The sequence below is a fragment of the Spea bombifrons genome, chromosome 2 (assembly GCF_027358695.1).
Source record: "Spea bombifrons isolate aSpeBom1 chromosome 2, aSpeBom1.2.pri, whole genome shotgun sequence".
In the NCBI taxonomy this organism is placed as follows: Eukaryota; Metazoa; Chordata; class Amphibia; order Anura; family Pelobatidae; genus Spea; species Spea bombifrons.
In genome coordinates, this window is record NC_071088.1 from 13,513,654 (window position 1) to 13,530,303 (window position 16,650).

The 16,650-nt window shown below is 36.2% G+C and overlaps 1 protein-coding gene across 2 annotated transcripts in view; it reads left to right on the forward strand.

The window, feature by feature from the left end:
- ROBO2 (roundabout guidance receptor 2) overlaps positions 1-16,650 on the forward strand; it is a 422,548-nt gene that overhangs the window by 352,009 nt on the left and 53,889 nt on the right. For both annotated transcript variants that reach the window (XM_053456882.1, XM_053456883.1), the window contains exons 6-9: positions 4,421-4,548; positions 8,054-8,065; positions 13,713-13,837; positions 16,056-16,227. In XM_053456882.1, coding sequence (XP_053312857.1) covers positions 4,421-4,548; positions 8,054-8,065; positions 13,713-13,837; positions 16,056-16,227 — 437 coding nt within the window. The remainder of the gene's footprint in view (positions 1-4,420; positions 4,549-8,053; positions 8,066-13,712; positions 13,838-16,055; positions 16,228-16,650) is intronic.

Sequence of the window (16,650 nt, forward strand, 5' to 3'; positions counted from 1 at the left end):
GAATGCATTCATACAAGCCAATGGCTGCCAGATTCCTCGATCAAAATAGCCCAATTTATGTTAGTGTTTCCATATTACTACTGTTTTGTCATCTTTTCTGCTTCCAATTAGCGGCAGACTCCAAGCTCACACGCACAAATTTCATTTTGCTTGATTTCCAAAAAAAATGAAAAATCTTTTGAAATATCTCATTAATTGAACTCCTTAAGTCTGGAACAGCATAGGAAAATATGGCATTTTTCAACGATTTTACAAGCACCTTTGAGCAGCAGGCTAAGTAGGCTGTTCTATTAAACAAAGGGACTATTGAAATGTTTTCCGATAACATTGGAATACAAAACAGACTTTAGTATTCTTATAAACTTGCCCGAGGAGAGGCCGGCTGTTGTATAATAATGATACTTATTGCACAGAAAGAACTCTTGTTCTCTGTTCAGTTAGAAGATATAAAATATATTACCCTTTGTACTTTGATTTCTCACGCTTCCGAAGCAGCGTTCAAGGTGGTGAATAATGACTTTCTTCCTTACTGCTGCTATTAACCACTTGTGTACCAGAGAAGGTATATTGCGGTCAGACTGGTGTCCTCTCCCAGTATTTGAAGAACCAGAAGCAGTGACAAACTGTAGCAGGGAAGCTCTATCGCGGGAGTTAGATGTGTATTGTCAAACTTTTCTTTCGGGAAGTAAAATTGGTTTGGGCTGCTTTTTTTTCAGCCTCTGAATCCATTTGCTGTGGGTGAAATTTGTTAGGTGAGTTGGTTTCGGACATTGTGAAGGACCAGCCCCAATAAGCTTCTGCTGCAGGAAGAGCTTGGCTGGCCCTGTATAATGTATAGTTAAATCAGTCTCTACACACATTTAACTATCCATTATACAGGGCCAGACACATTGACAGACACAGGTCATTGTATGTCTTCCTTCTTTTCACATGTGCATTTCAGATGCTGTCTTTTCCTATGTTTTTATTGTAACGTATGATTCTCACAATCACTATTAGGTTCTCCAGACGCTATTGGCTTTCTTCCGATATCTGAGAACTTTTTCGGGTCTGACCCGCAGTGAAGCGCTGCTTCCTCAAGACTCTGATTCACTTTCTTCACATCCCACTTTGTACAAACCACCAACTATCTCCACCTACTTCCCGCCGGCTCAACTCTAATTGAGACTAACCCCGCCCTTATGTGTGGCTTACCCCACCCCCTGAATGAAGCCACACCCAGGAAAGGGGTGACACAAAATAAGAGAGCTCCGTGTATTTCTAGTCTGCGTGTAGAGGTCTATTATTATATATAGCGCCATCATATTCGGCAGCGCTGTTTAGTGGTCTATGTAGCTGCCTCCCACATCAACTGTGATGTCAACCAAAGGCAACTAATGGGACTTTGAAAAAGTTTTTTTTTTTAAATAAAAAAATATATATTTGTGACTTCTAGCTAATCCCCGCCTTAGTGAATATATGTATTATTAATAGCTATGGTTACCCAGGACATGAAGAGCACATCCAGCTGAAAGTATTTTTATTACTATATACTCAGATTATGAGCAAAGAAGCGAGATACTTATTTTTTATTCAGCAGTATACCATCTGTGCGAAATCATGAGGAGCACATGTGTTATTATATGGATTTATTCCTAAAAAAGAGAAAATAGAACAATACAATTTAATATTTAATAGAATCTCTTGGAGCTCAATTATTTCGGTCCTCTGTAGGGCTTTTCCGGAGACTAAGTTACCCTTTTACCCGGTATCTTTTAGTTTTCCTCTCATTACGTGCCGGACTTCACTCCGGATTACCTTCTCTGATGTCCCCAGAGCAGCTTTAGGATTAACAGCAACACTACTGCTCACTATTTGGGATGTGGATCATGCATTCCAGTATTCAACTTCAATGTTAGATTTAAAGGTGACAAGACATTAAAAAACATGGAAACAATCCAAAAAGTTGTATCAAGCGTTTTTTTTCTGTTTATATGGCAACAACCTATCAGTGCTTGCTTTTGTGTCACATGAACGTTCCTGGCAAACATTATACACGTGGCAAAAGTGTTCTTTAACATATTCCTGTAATCATTAAAAAAAAAAAATATATATATATATATATATATATATATATATATATATATATATATATAGACTACAATTCAAATTTTTCTGTTTCTAAGTTGTTTTTATGGAAAATAAATAAATTTCTAGCTGTAACTTAATTGTAAAAGTGTTCTAACGATCAATAAGCCTTTTCAACTTGGATTAGCGAACCCAACATGCCATTGGAACAGGAGTGATGGGAGTGATAAAGGGTCTCTGTACCTTGTGAATATCTTCCATTAGAAACTGTTTCCAGCTAAAATAGTCTTTTACAACATTAACCCCGTCTGCGCTGGATTTCTGATTAATTTCATGTTATTTTAATGGGCAAGATTTGCTTTTCTTTCAAAAACAAGGACATTTCTGAATGACCCCTAAATTTTAAACAGCAGTGTATATTGTTTACTTTTTTTGTTATTGATGATATTAATCCTTTGAGGTCAGGCAGAAGGAAACATGTAATCCGCTGCCAGCTTTCCTGATTAGATGAGGATAGTTTAATAAATATTTCATTTCAGTTACATTAGGTATTCAGTAAAACAGTCATTGATAACGGTGGCAAAAACAGCTTGTCCCCCCGGCTTAGAAAGCGAAAGATTTGTTCTTCTCCATTGACTATATTTTTGGAAGATTATCGCTGTTATTTACTCCTATACATGTTCGTGGTACCATATGACATCTATCTGCCCTCGAACTACAGACAATTTGTCGATCTTCATCTTGATATAGTGCTGAAGTTATAACCCTATTAACTAAGTATGCATTAAGAGGGCCTTCTTGTCCCGGCATAATACATACTAAAAGCAATGAGATGGGTCTTTATTCATTTTACCACATCTTGTTGTTTAGTAAATTCATCCCTAACTGCCCGTCAAGGTAATACACATCCTTCTGGCCTACGGATCTACAACAAGGTTCTTAGCGTGTCGTATTAAAATATGTTTGATCTTCTTAACCGTCATGGTAATAGTATGAACTGTAATATAGTATGAGGGCACATTCATGCCTTATGCAACAATTTCACCAATTAAAATTAATATTTAGTTCACGCAATGGCCAAGTGTTTACATTGTCCATTGTGGACCATTCCCAACCGTTTTGCCACCCAAAAGTCACCATGGTTGGCCCTTCATAGCTAAAGTCCCTGTGACATGTATTTCAATTCATAATAGATCACCCAAAAACTCAAACTCCATGGAGTGCATCTCATCTGAGAGCTGGTATTTTTTGGACAGTAAAAGGAAAAGAAAATAAGATACAAATGAGATAAAGCCAGGATTTGTCTCATATTTAATCATTTGAAATATGAAGAAAAATCTACATCAGCAAAGACCTTCATGTGGCCTAATGTGTTCGTTTGGAATTATTATTAACATTATTGGTTCAGTTTTTCCACTATTTTATCAGTGTGTTCTCACCATTTTTTGTTGTGTGATTAATAGGTATTTCTCCAGCTTGGACTAGATTTAAATCTTCATTGCGTATTCTTTTGCTATTTTGATCCAGATTTTGATATTACATTTTACTTTTCTTCCATTTGACCGTTTTTATTGACCTATGAAAATCATGCATAGGTTTCCACTCATACTACAAGATTCTGACATCACCCTTATATATTGTTTTATTGACCTATGGCACTTTTGTATGCTATGCAATCCCATATAAGAAATACATTCTTTCAATTATATGTAATACAGAACTAATGGGGCTGTAGATAAGCCCACATCAACGGGGGTTTTTTGTAGACCGGTTATAGTAAAGAAGAAACAAGAGATACATTTTATGCACCCATCTATTAATGCATAATACAAATATTATACAATGTAATGGCACATTTATCAACATTATATATCAATTGGTCTTGAAATATGAATAATTTTTTTTAGCCAGGCTTAGAAAATGTGATGTGGTTCCATAAAAGAACTAAAATGTTTATTCACGTGTAGCAATGATTAAACAGATTATAAAGTTAGAAAGCATAACAAAGTAATGCTTAGTGAGTAATATATCACGTACTATGTGTCAGCTATTGAGAACTGATCACCTCCATTTGTCATGTTGCCATATACCCTAGAACAAAGTGATATTATTAATAATGCTTGGATACATAGAAACCATAGCAGTACTAATTTTACGGCTTTAAGGTTTTTAACTAATGCACGGAGTAATAAAAATGTCATAGAGATTTATGCCCATGTGAAATTATTAAAGCCGAAAATTAATGGGGCTAACAAATAAATTCATGATAAATCTACGTGTTTGAGGTAGATGTGTTTTGCCGCTCAAGGCATCACTCGCATAACGATTTTACTTTTTATGTCCTGAAATTTAGATATGACATCAAAGACGACTACACCTTGCGAATAAAGAAGGCGCTCAGTGCCGACGAAGGAACATACACTTGTATTTCTGAGAATCGTGTTGGAAAAGTGGAAGCTTCAGCCACACTTACAGTAAGAGGTAGGTAGAACCTCTTTTCTGTTGAGAAGCACCAAGTAGGATGGTCCTTGAGATACTTTCCTCTTTAGGTGTCATTGTTCTGAGTGTAATGGTGCTGCGGAACCGAGTAGATGTTTAACCTACCATTCTCCTATTATGTAGTTTATATCAGCATTGTGGAACATGTAAGGCAATGAACCATGCCAAGGTACTTGACTTTAGAAGAAGCTCTAGGTGTGACTTCCATGCCTATCCAAATGTTCTATGTAGAGAGAGAGAGAGAGAGAGAGAAGAAGAGGGAGTTTGAGTTCTACAAAAAGCCAGACAGGGTATTTATGATAAGATGAAACAAACTGCTTTTATTCTCCGTTTCTGGAGAATGTTTTTACATGAAGTACATATCTAGACCGCATCTAGATCGTCATGGCTGCTTACTTCCAATAAGCACAGTAGAAGTTTACCGTAAACAAGATGAAATGCCTTCAATCCAGCCAGTTCTTTAAATCAGCCTGTGGTTATTAAAATAAGCATTTATTTAATATATATAAAACACAGCAAGCTCTTTAAGATCTATAAATTGAATATGGAAACATTCTATCAGTGTCTTAATAATCAATCATATGATTCGAAAGCCTTTTGGGAAGGGGCTTGAAAACAAGAAAATACATTAGGAATGTCTTCTGGAAACAGGCTTAATGGAGGTAAAAAACATCACAATAAAATAAGAAACTAAAACATATCCAATCGAATATACAACCGTACCAAGAGATTGTGAGAATATAAAAATATGTAACTTTAAAAAAATGTTTTCAAGATCCTAAAGATAGAGAAGCAGAAACACTTGATTACGGAAAGGTTTATAAAAGGTTTGATGCTGGAATGAATGTAAAATTCAATTTAAAGTGTTTTTGCATTCAATTCTGCTGGCTTTGGCAAGCCTTATTTTATTTATACTCGGGATAGCAACATTATTTCACAGTTTAGCGGTGCACGGTGGATGCTTTCATGCAAGATGTTATAAGGTTAATAAAAATGTTTTAGCATATTCTGATTTCTTTCTTTAAACATGGTGCCTGACATGTTCTGAGTCTATATATATATATATATATATATATATATATATATATATATATATATTATACAGTATAAAAGAGGGGGTTTTAATAAAATAAACTGTATTGAAGTTCAGGAGAATATTCCATGATGCTCCCTTTTACGTATTAGGTATCACAAAGGACAGAAAAGCTCATTATCCTTTTTACTGGTGGGATGATGAGGATGACAGGAGCTTTCTCCATCACGTGCGTTGATACAAATGCAGTAGCGGGTAAAGAGTAATACTGATCACTTGAGAAAATGTGCGGCCAATTTAGTCATGGATGGTTTGGACAGAGTTAATCCAAGATACCTATTCATCTTGCCCATAAACATTACATCTGTGCCCCCCATTTCAGTATCTTTGATCACATTCTCTAATGTGAAGGTGCATTGCAGAAGTTGGGCAAGTACCATAAGAAGTACACGCATGGTGATATTAAGAATACATACTCTGGAGTAGGTTTCCACAAATCCCAAACGCAATAACCATGAAAGGACAGGAGATTTTTCTATCCTGGCCTAAAACAAAGTTTTTCTATTGAGGTGTCTGTGCTCAATCCATGATATCCAAAAAATGGTATATGCCCTTGAGGTTTCAGTGAAATTCTTGTGATTTCTTACAACCAATTTCACCCTATGTGCCCTGTTTAAAATTCCAAGCAGAATAGCGAACTTGTATTTAAAAAATTGACTTTTCCCTGGGTCTGCAGGAAGGTTTCCTCTTTCTGCCGGCAGGGACGTGACATTTATCCATGTCCATTCCCATCCACTCCCCCTACTCCCTGCCCACTCAAGACCCATTTATGGATAGCCTTTCCTCCACGCATGACTAGTATTGCCCCTTGTGAAGACACTACCCAAGAAGAGGGTGAGAGCTAAGGGTAGCACCTTGGGAAATCCCTAGTTGTGCTCATTACAACATTACAATATGCACCTTGAACCCCAAGGGTATCCTAAAACTTAATTGGAGCTCCTTGACTACCTTGATGTATAGCTCCCATCTTAATAAGACTGGCCTTTAATCTGCTTTCCACTGACTGCTCTCAATAATCTATCACATTGAATTCTAAGAAATAAACAATAAATGTATAATAATAGATATCATATTATTATAATATTTTTCAGAATTTACCTTTTCATAGTTTGAGAACAAAATTCTTGTTTTGCATTGTGGTTCCCTGCTGTATATTATGGCACATGCCGAATGTACACCTGCAAAATAAAACGCTCAAACATCATATTAGATTATACCAACCTAGCCATTCTAGAAATATGCAAACATTTTACATTGGTTTAAACTAATATGATTCCCCTGCCACAACATAGGTATTGTTTTTCCCTTTAAGCTACCAGGTGGAAGGTGATCGTTCTGTTTAGAAGAGTACTTTGCATATTATTCCATACTTTTATGTCCCATTGGGCCACAGTAGGGTGAACTGTAAAAATAGTTTATGGCTTTATATTATCGCAGAAGCGGGATAATGGAGGCCTTTGTTGGTATGACAAGGTATGGTGGGGCTGAAAAAGAAAATAAGTCTATGGAAGTTATAACACAAAAGAATCCAACCACACTCTTCACAAATAACATAATGTTATAAATATTGTGGCATGTATAAGGATCTAATCCTCAAAACAGGGAAACTCCTGTAAAATTGTATACCTAGTCAATAACAAGAGTTCTACACTAGCCCTTATATAAAATATATTATTTTATTGTACAAAAATTAATACATAAAAAACATACAAAACATTAAATTATATAGACAACAGAGGTTTGTTAGGAAGATAATCAGAGCATATAGAGGAAATATGGTTATGTTACATAAAGTGTCTCGAGTGCATGTAAACCATCATGAAGATATAAAGGTGCTAAGTTATTCAAGTATAATTGTATCTTACTCTATATAGAGTGCACCTATCCATTTTATGGCTATGAAAAAGTATATACATGGTAAATATCGCTCACTATGAAGTTGACTTGCTTGATGGGGAAAACGCTTTGTCGGACTCAACGGTTTATTATATCAGATCCCACGCTGATTTTATGTCCTAGAAATGGTTTAATTCTTTTTGACTCCAGCCATGACACTGAGATTGCTTTTTATTTTCTGTACTGATCTAGTATGTCCCTCATTCTGAAAACATTGCTGCTTCTATCAAAATGGCAAAAAGCGTTTAAAGTGAAATGTCAATATTTGTCAATAGGCTGTAGACAATAGCATGAGAAAGAAAGGACTGTCTCGCTGGATTGGCAAAACCTCCATTGTGATCGATAAAAACTAGGCCTGGCTACAGTGTAGACTGTATATATCTCAAAAATATTAATTTTAAGTTAATTTTGTTTGTAACATTACACTTCACACATTCTGACTATCTTTTCTTTTAATTTCTTTTTTATGTTCTCTCACCTCCATTGTAATGTCTTCAGTTCGCCCTGTTGGTAAGTAACCATCCTTCTACTCAGCCTGGCATTTTGCAATGCGTCATTTCCATCCACATGCTTTATGATGGCTGTGCCATAAAAACAACATATTGCTTTGCAATAATTCTGATTATTATTTGCAGTGGTTGTGCATTCCATATATTCACTTTGTTAAATAATTGCCATAGCAGCATTTAGCCTGAAGTCCTATAAATCCACTTACTTTTGGTTTTTGTTTAATACCAAATGTGCTTTTCATCTGCTTTATTCGCTTAGCTTTTGCTGTGGTTGTGCCAAACTTTCACACTTGAATTCAAAGGTTGGGCCCTGATTCATGGGGTCTGCTCGCTAACTATTAATTAGCTGCAGAATTTGGCTTTTCAGGTTGAATCAAGTTTGTAGCTCTTTATTCACTATGATACGAGAATTGTGTTGTTAAATCCGTGAATTTACAACACATTACCTGGGAACGCTCTGGGTTTGACTGGGAGTTTCCGGGTTAAGCACTGTTTTCCTGGGTCTCCGAGTGACTTTCCTCATTCTATGGGGCAGAAGAGCAGAAATTAACCATGTCCACGTCTCCTGCCTTTCTCGTCCTGTTTAACCCTATCTGGGGCTAGTCCTGCCCTTGTCTACCCCTCCAAATGCTAGCCTTCCCTCCTCCTGTAGTTACTTCTTCAGAAGAGGGAGAGCTCTGGGTACTCTACCTTCTAAAGTTTCCAGGTATGGGCATTATAAAAAGCCACCCCTTGCTAATCTCTTCGCAAGACCGTGCTAAAAGCATAGTCATCCAAGTCATTCCTAGAGATGAAGCTCGCTGGGGTTGGCCGTTTGTAATGTAAGATGAAGTCAGCGAGATTAAATTGCAACTCTCCTGCCAACTCACTTTTTAGTGAATACACTCTTTTATTTACCAAGAGCTCTCTGTAATAATCTGTTCTCCTTACGACTGACACTGCATATAACTCCATAATCTCGTTTTTATTTCTATAGGATTAATTTGACGGGTTCTGGTTAAATTACATGATATTTTATTATCCAAATTAATTTTGACTTGGGGAAAAAATAAAATTCTTGCGTAAAGCAGCATGTCAGAGCTATTCACTTTTATTAGTCTTTTTCAGATTTAGTTAAGCCATTCTAATGTCAAGCAAATAAAAAAAGAGCAAGTGTTGGAATGTACCTGTTAACCATGGTAAAATAGATAAACAAACTGGGGTAAAGCATATATTTCCTGGCTATTTCCAATGCGTTTACAATTATTAATACATATTCTGTAGGTATTTTTTGGCAGACTTTTGTGCCTGGAGAGAGCATGTGAAAAATCAGCTGTCATGGGTCATATTGAGAAATAGCGGAAACCGTTGATTCTCCTTGAAAACATTCATGTCATGTTGTGCTGTAACTTATGTTACTCTGTGTGCTGTAATTATGAATACGTGGGGAATCTTGGGCTTTGACACAGTTTCTTCTTTTCAGTCTAACATCTCAGAATAATGCAAGATTCATTGCTTTATAGACTTTATATATCAAATAGCCTAGCGTTGGCTGCTTTCAATTCTTCAGTGACCTGATGCTTCTAGAACCTCCAAGTACAATGTAGAGATGGTAGCGGATGTCACTGCTATCTCTTCCATACACCTGCTTTACCTATTTAAAGACGAAGGGGTCATTTCCCACGAAAGATTGGCCCCTATCCCAGAAATTTAAGTCAGGACTATCTGGGTAGCTGCTCTTGTCAAATAGTACATTGTGACCAATAATTGAATGTGGTTATAAATACATGTTATTTCATTTAAAGTGGACATGTTACTGTCTGTCCTCATATCAAAGGAAACTTATCAAAGTTCTATCTAATTTTGATCTAATTAAGATCTTTTATCTAGCGACCTGGAGGCCACCGTTGTTGTCAGTCATGTCATCTTCTGGGTGACTTTCCCTTCTCAAACATCACACTGAGCTGATTCTTTATGACAATTCTCATCAGTGAGGGGGTCCAACCGAGTGATCAAAACAAGGCCATTCTATTGTTTCCTACAGGCAGTATGTAAAGGAGTCAGGGTATTTGTCTAGTAGATTGGGCTAATATAATAGAGCCTTAACACATACAGGTGGCTAATATGGGGCTGCCTGAAAACATTATATTATGCAAAAACCTAGCATTTAAAAAAAAAAGAAAATAGTCACTTTTTTGAAAATGTATTTTAATATGCTTTTAGTAATAGAAATGGGTGGAAATCCTCTTTAAATTGGCTAAATTTCCTCTATATTGTACATTCTTCTTATAAGAAATTCGCTTACTGTTGTGCTCTTTAACTATAACCAAAACAACAAAGACACAAACAGGTCTGACATTGTATAATTTGCTCAAACGATGAAATAATATATAATATACATCCACTTTAACGGAAGTTCCTTTTCCGGAATCATTTCCAGGCAGCTTTTAGCATCATTGAGTGCCTTAAGTGGACATGGAGGGGCTTTTTTGGGGAATGATCTGGACGGATTGTATGATAGCAGCGATACTTTTGGCGAGCTAATCAGTATTCTATGTCTTCTCCCCATTCAGGGACCAATAAGAATACCTCTTTTTGTTGATATGTCGACATTAATGGTATTAAGTCCACTTTTTCACCCCTCTGGTCCTGAAAGTCGAGGTATCTCTGACCCTTCAGAGACTCAAAGGTTAAAGCCAAATCATTTTGCAATCATACATCAAACATCATGCGCCCGGCAAATGTTTTTCCTCCCTGAATAAAATATGACTGGAATAAGGCCTTGGAAATGTATTTGTTTTAAGACTTTCAGCCCCAGGCCTATATGTTCCATCATGAATTAAATATTTCCTCAGGTAAACCATTTTCCGTCAAAGGATGTTTGCTTTTATAAATCATTATCTTCTCAAGCCTCATAGCTTGCTCTGATAAAATAAGACTTGTTTACTAGTGGGCATATACATTCACATAAAAGGTACTTTATTATGTGATCATAAAAACCTATTTTCAGCAAAGTTTACTTTACATACATGCGTTTCTCCTTGTGTCCCGTCTTTTAGAATGACAGTTATAGGTGGGATATCATAGCACAGCACAATTAAACGTTTTAACGATTTAAGATTTTAACGTCATAGCTTTACAAACCAGGATGGTTCTGAGATTTAATCTACTGTATATCTAGAATCCAAGTACTGCTTGCTTTCTAGGTCTTCTTAAAGACAGAAATGGCATTCCACCTGGGAAGGGTTAGATTTAAAGATTAGGGGCCACTGACTGATGTTTTATTCTGGCTTTTACCTGCAATTCCAAATAACGCCACCAGGGCGGCTAGAGTACAATAGTTTACTTATAGGATGAATCCTTCCCGTGTTCCCTTTATCTGTTATGTATTCTCTTTCTACTAATGTGTTTTGAATGGTTTTGAATAGTAAACATGGACATAGTGTCTTCCAAATGTGATTTTGGCTGTTTTACCACTGGTCCACCTGATTGCTCCTGGGCTAAATACCATACCAAATAAATCTCACCAAGAACGGACAGCCGCTTCATAGCGTATCCTACGGTGCCTCTCCGTTTGGGTTCTGTTAACAAACTTAACTCTACCAAAGCACAATTCTACGAATAGTGATGCAAACGGGCAAACATTTCATTGTTTTCTATATGTATTGGCTGTTTTGTCTTATATGTCGGGGTAACTACCAGTGATGTATTTAGCCTAGGGCAGCAGGTCATGGAGGGATAAAGGTAGATATGCCTCTGTTAACTGCACCAAATCGTATTCCTTTGTTCCATAGAACAGGAAAGAGTACAAACGCGTTGACACAGTGCATCTTCACACCTCCAGTTCTATATTTAAGACCTAAAAATGGTTTCGTATGGCTGTTGCCGACGGTGTAATGTCTTGCAGAGCCCTTTTTGATCTTGATCAGACAGCTCATAGATTTCTGCTCTCCTGCTTTTTCATTATTTCAAGGCGCAGAACTAACTCTTCTGAGTTAAAATACACATGATTTCACGATAAGTAGATAACAGATATTCGTCGGGTTCCTAATAGCTATAATATGTTGTTATTGATTGTTATGCGTATTTTAGATGTTGACAGACAGCATTTTAATTTGTTTTGTATAAGGTCATATTACTAATCAATCACTCTGTGAAGCTGACAGTGATACATTTTCACTGTTGAAAAGAATTGTTGAGTTGAGCTGCATTTAGGTACTCAGTTTAATACATTAATAATGGTGATATATTATTTACTTATTCTAAAATATTTATCAGGCATGACAAAACACACACACGGAACAAATGTATTATCAATAGCCTCCCATGCCTTTCCGCATGACTAAAAGCCCTCTCTCTTAAAACCGTCCCAAACCTACACGTTTACGAGAAGCAATAATGTGCTTTATAGAAGGCATTCTATTTTTTTTTTCTTTAAATTTTATATTATTTTATTATTTTGAAGATTTTTTTTTCTTCAAAACTATTTTATTTTATTAAAAGACGCATGCAAAACGTATTAGGATACCTTTTTGCTTGATTCCCTTTAGAGGTGATTTTTATTAGTAGTAGTATTTATGAATTCTGTAACATTTTCAGCTTTTAAAAACAGACCCTTTTTCCACATCACCAAATCCTTTAATGTCTGCACGCATTTGTGCTTCTATCTTGGCTTCTGAATACATTAGAAGTGAAGTGAATCAATTAAGGTTTTTTTTTCTCTTTTCTCGTGTTAATGTCTTGTAGACTCAATTGCAAAGGGATTCGCCGTAGTCTGGGTATTCGGGGAGGCTGGTCAGTAGGTTAATGTGGTATATTGCCTGTAGCGCGAATCCATAGAGAATAAGGATCCTAGTAGACCCATTTTAAGTTCTTTCTATATGGCTAATCTGAATTTAATGCTCATTCAGGTGCCAGAAGGCTGAAAAAATTCAGTCCATTGGAGGCTCTAAAAGGGTGAAACATATTTGGAGGCTGAAAAAAATAATTCAGACAAGTCATTCAAGTGAATTGAGAAAGCCATTTGCATTCCAACACTTCTCAATGCGTAACGTCCCTAAATGCTTCTTCATTATCTCCCATACCGCAGAAGGTTCTATTGTGCCTGCGCTAAAAGCGAGGCGATTAACCTTAAGGTCTTTAATGCCTTCGTCGTAAACCCCACCTCTCACATCGCCTCTGCTTCCCATTCATGTTCAACAACCTGATTTCCATACCGTCCTACTTGCCCTCAAACGCTACTATTAAAGTAACAGCGATTATGGATGACATTGATTGAAATCTGTGCTAAGGGGATGGAGCAACAAAGCATAATATACACAAAAAAAAAAGAAACAGAAATGCACTTTGCCTGTGTATCGCATAAAATGTTTTCAGGTTAATTAAAAAAAAATCATTAAATTCATATATATTGAGATATTTAAATGAAAGAATGAACATTTTTACATTATTTTGGTAAAATTCTTCCAAAAATGTAAAATTTTGTACAGAGAAAATGTGTTTAAATATTCCAAGCTTATGAACGTTTGGATTTATAACCTTCTGAGCAAAATGAAAATGAAAATCTAGTTTTTTTTATTATTTCATTACGTATATTACTTATGATTTGAATGTTATTGTAATAATATTGTTGATGAATGTATTCAGCGCTTTGTGTTTTATCTTTACAGCACCGCCTCAATTTGTTGTCCGGCCACGCGATCAGATAGTAGCTCAGGGTAGAACCGTCACATTCCCTTGCGAAACGAAAGGAAATCCTCAGCCAGCCGTGTTTTGGCAAAAAGAAGGAAGCCAGGCAAGTGGAAATCTAGAAACTCGCATTTTTTTTGTTGTCTTACACTTTCTGTTCATGTATGAAGGACGCATGGCATTGTGCACCAAATTTGACCCAAAAGTGTAAAAAAGTCGTGATGTTTTGCACAAGTGTTAACTGCTGTACTATCTATCATATGTTTTACGGAAAATGGGTCCACTATATATATATAGTATATATATAAATACACATACATACAGTATATAAAATATGGGATTAGTTTCAGAATTAAAAAACCAAAAAACAGGAATTCTAGCATTGAAACTGTCAATTTGGATAACAGTACATAAGACATATTTCCCATATGCCGTAGGTAAGCAACACCTCCACACCTTTAAAATTGTGTGGGGAAAAATACATAGATTGTGGGATGCTTCAGTTTTATATAGTTAGATCACTTGTTAGTAATTTATGCCCAACAGAAAAGAATAAGACCCAACTTTTGTGAAAATAAGCAAAGCAACCCCATCTTTGTATTAGTAAGAGAGTCATGTTTACGTGAAGTGGTTCTGTAGTGGCATACGTGAGTCTTCTAAAGTGGACATCTATCACTTCATAACAAAGAAAAGAGCTTCTAATTACAGGAGAACGTTATTTGCAGGATTAAAGTCATTTAGCCTAATTGAATAGCGTTAATACCCTATTTTATCCTCTTCCGTTGGTCGTATTTCAGGGGTAAAGCATTTTAAGGTGAATTGGTGTTCTTTGTCTTTAATTGAATGTTATTACCTTCTTATGACTGCATTTTTCTCGATTAATTACAACTTTGCAATTTAATTAACCACATCCCATAGGGTAAAATAGTGTTTTATACAGAGTAAGCACAAAAAGACTTCCGCGAGGTCATTAGCCGTATTGTTGTATGTTACTGTTACCGCTTTTGTCATCCTTGGAACGCAGCATTAATAATTTTAATAATGTTTACGGAGCAGTGAACACTTTTTTTGGAGTTTTATAAATAAATATAATACTTAAGTATCTCTACTCCTTTTTAACCCCTTAAGGACAATGGGCGGTCCCTAAACCCATTGAAAACAATGCATTTTGAGCCCGTAGATGTACGGGCTTTGTCATTAAGGGGGTTAAAAAAAAAACGACTATTATTATTATTATTAGCGCTATTATGATTTTGTATGCATATGTATGTTTGACCTACATGCTCCTGTTTGCTCTGATAATTTTAACTTGTTGACATGAAGATAAATGCTATTCTGTCCCATTGTCACCTTAAATGCTAATTACCAGCTGGTTCTTTTTTGGTGGTCGTTTGTCCCAGACAATTATTGTTATCAGTTCCATGAAATGCTTAATTTCACACCAGCTCCACGCCAATAATTATCTAGACCTCAACCAACTTGACGTTGTCTAGACGGAGCTTATTGGTGTATCCCGATATCCAAACATGCTAATTTTTGTCTTATAAAAACCAAAGCACTTATGTCCGGACTGTTGGATGGGCTCACAGTTCTGATTCTGTATCCAAGAACTGACACTACAGCCTTCACGTGGCGATCGTGAAACACATTGTAATTCCAATTGAACTGCATTAGCATCGTTACTGTCATATATTTTACCAATGTTCTCATTTAGAAATGACTCTGGAAATTGTATTAAGGGAAAGCTGGTTTATCCAACATGCTGAAAATAAAAATGTGACTCCGAATTTTATGTTCTGTCAAATTCTATCCATCTGTCATCTATCTTTCTACCAGGTTAGATACAAAAGAAAGTAAAAATTCAGCGCATACACAGCGAATACCATTCAGAAAAACACCTATCTGAGATATAAATATTGGGGGTTCCAAGAACCCCAAAATTGGCGAATCCTAACAAATTTTTCAAGGCTATATTACTTACCAAAGAGCTGAACCGGTGACACTGGATTGTGGATTGTATAGCACAGTGATTTCTATTACTATTATTATTATTATTAATATTATCTTTTATGTATATAGCCCCAACAATTTACGCAGCGCTTAATACAATACATATATTCAAGGGGTATGACAAGACGAGAATTGACAGACTAAAAACAAACCGATACATTAGGTGGAGAGAGCCCTGCTTGCAAATAATTGCAGTTTAAATATTTATAGCAAATGTATTGATTGACGTCATGCAATTTATTTATTTTTTATTAATTAATTAATATGGTCAGTGACAATGTTTGCATATTTTCATTTCATACTATTTTCTACAGAACTTACTTTTCCCAAATCAACCTCAGCAACCCAACAGCAGATATTCGGTGTCGCCGACTGGAGACTTAACCATCGCAAATATCCAGCGTTCCGACTCCGGCTACTACATTTGCCAGGCGCTGACTGTTGCCGGAAGCATACTGGCAAAGGCCCAGCTGGAAGTTACTGACGGTGGGTATGCATGCTTTCTGTCACTCTGAGCATCTCTCTGACCTGAAAACAGACTCAGCGAGAGCAACATGTCCCTTCTTGCCATAGCTGCTGGAAACGTTACGGTGACTGCACATTATATACAAAACAGATTAAACCGTGTCACTATAGTGTCCCCTAACATTTGGTATTTGTTTCTTAAATCTGTGCCAAGTTTCTGTTCTAACTCATAAGCCTTTTGGTTCATTTTTATGTGCTTTAAAATGAGGTCATCAATAACTAATATGGAAACATAACATATCATTTTTTCATCGGTTTTGTGTTATTATACATCAATCAATTATAGCTAATTAATTATTATCTTAGTCTAATGCTTTAATGGTCAATTGTGCCTCCCTCTTTTTTGGATGACATTACAGTATATAAATAATCAGATACACGTGA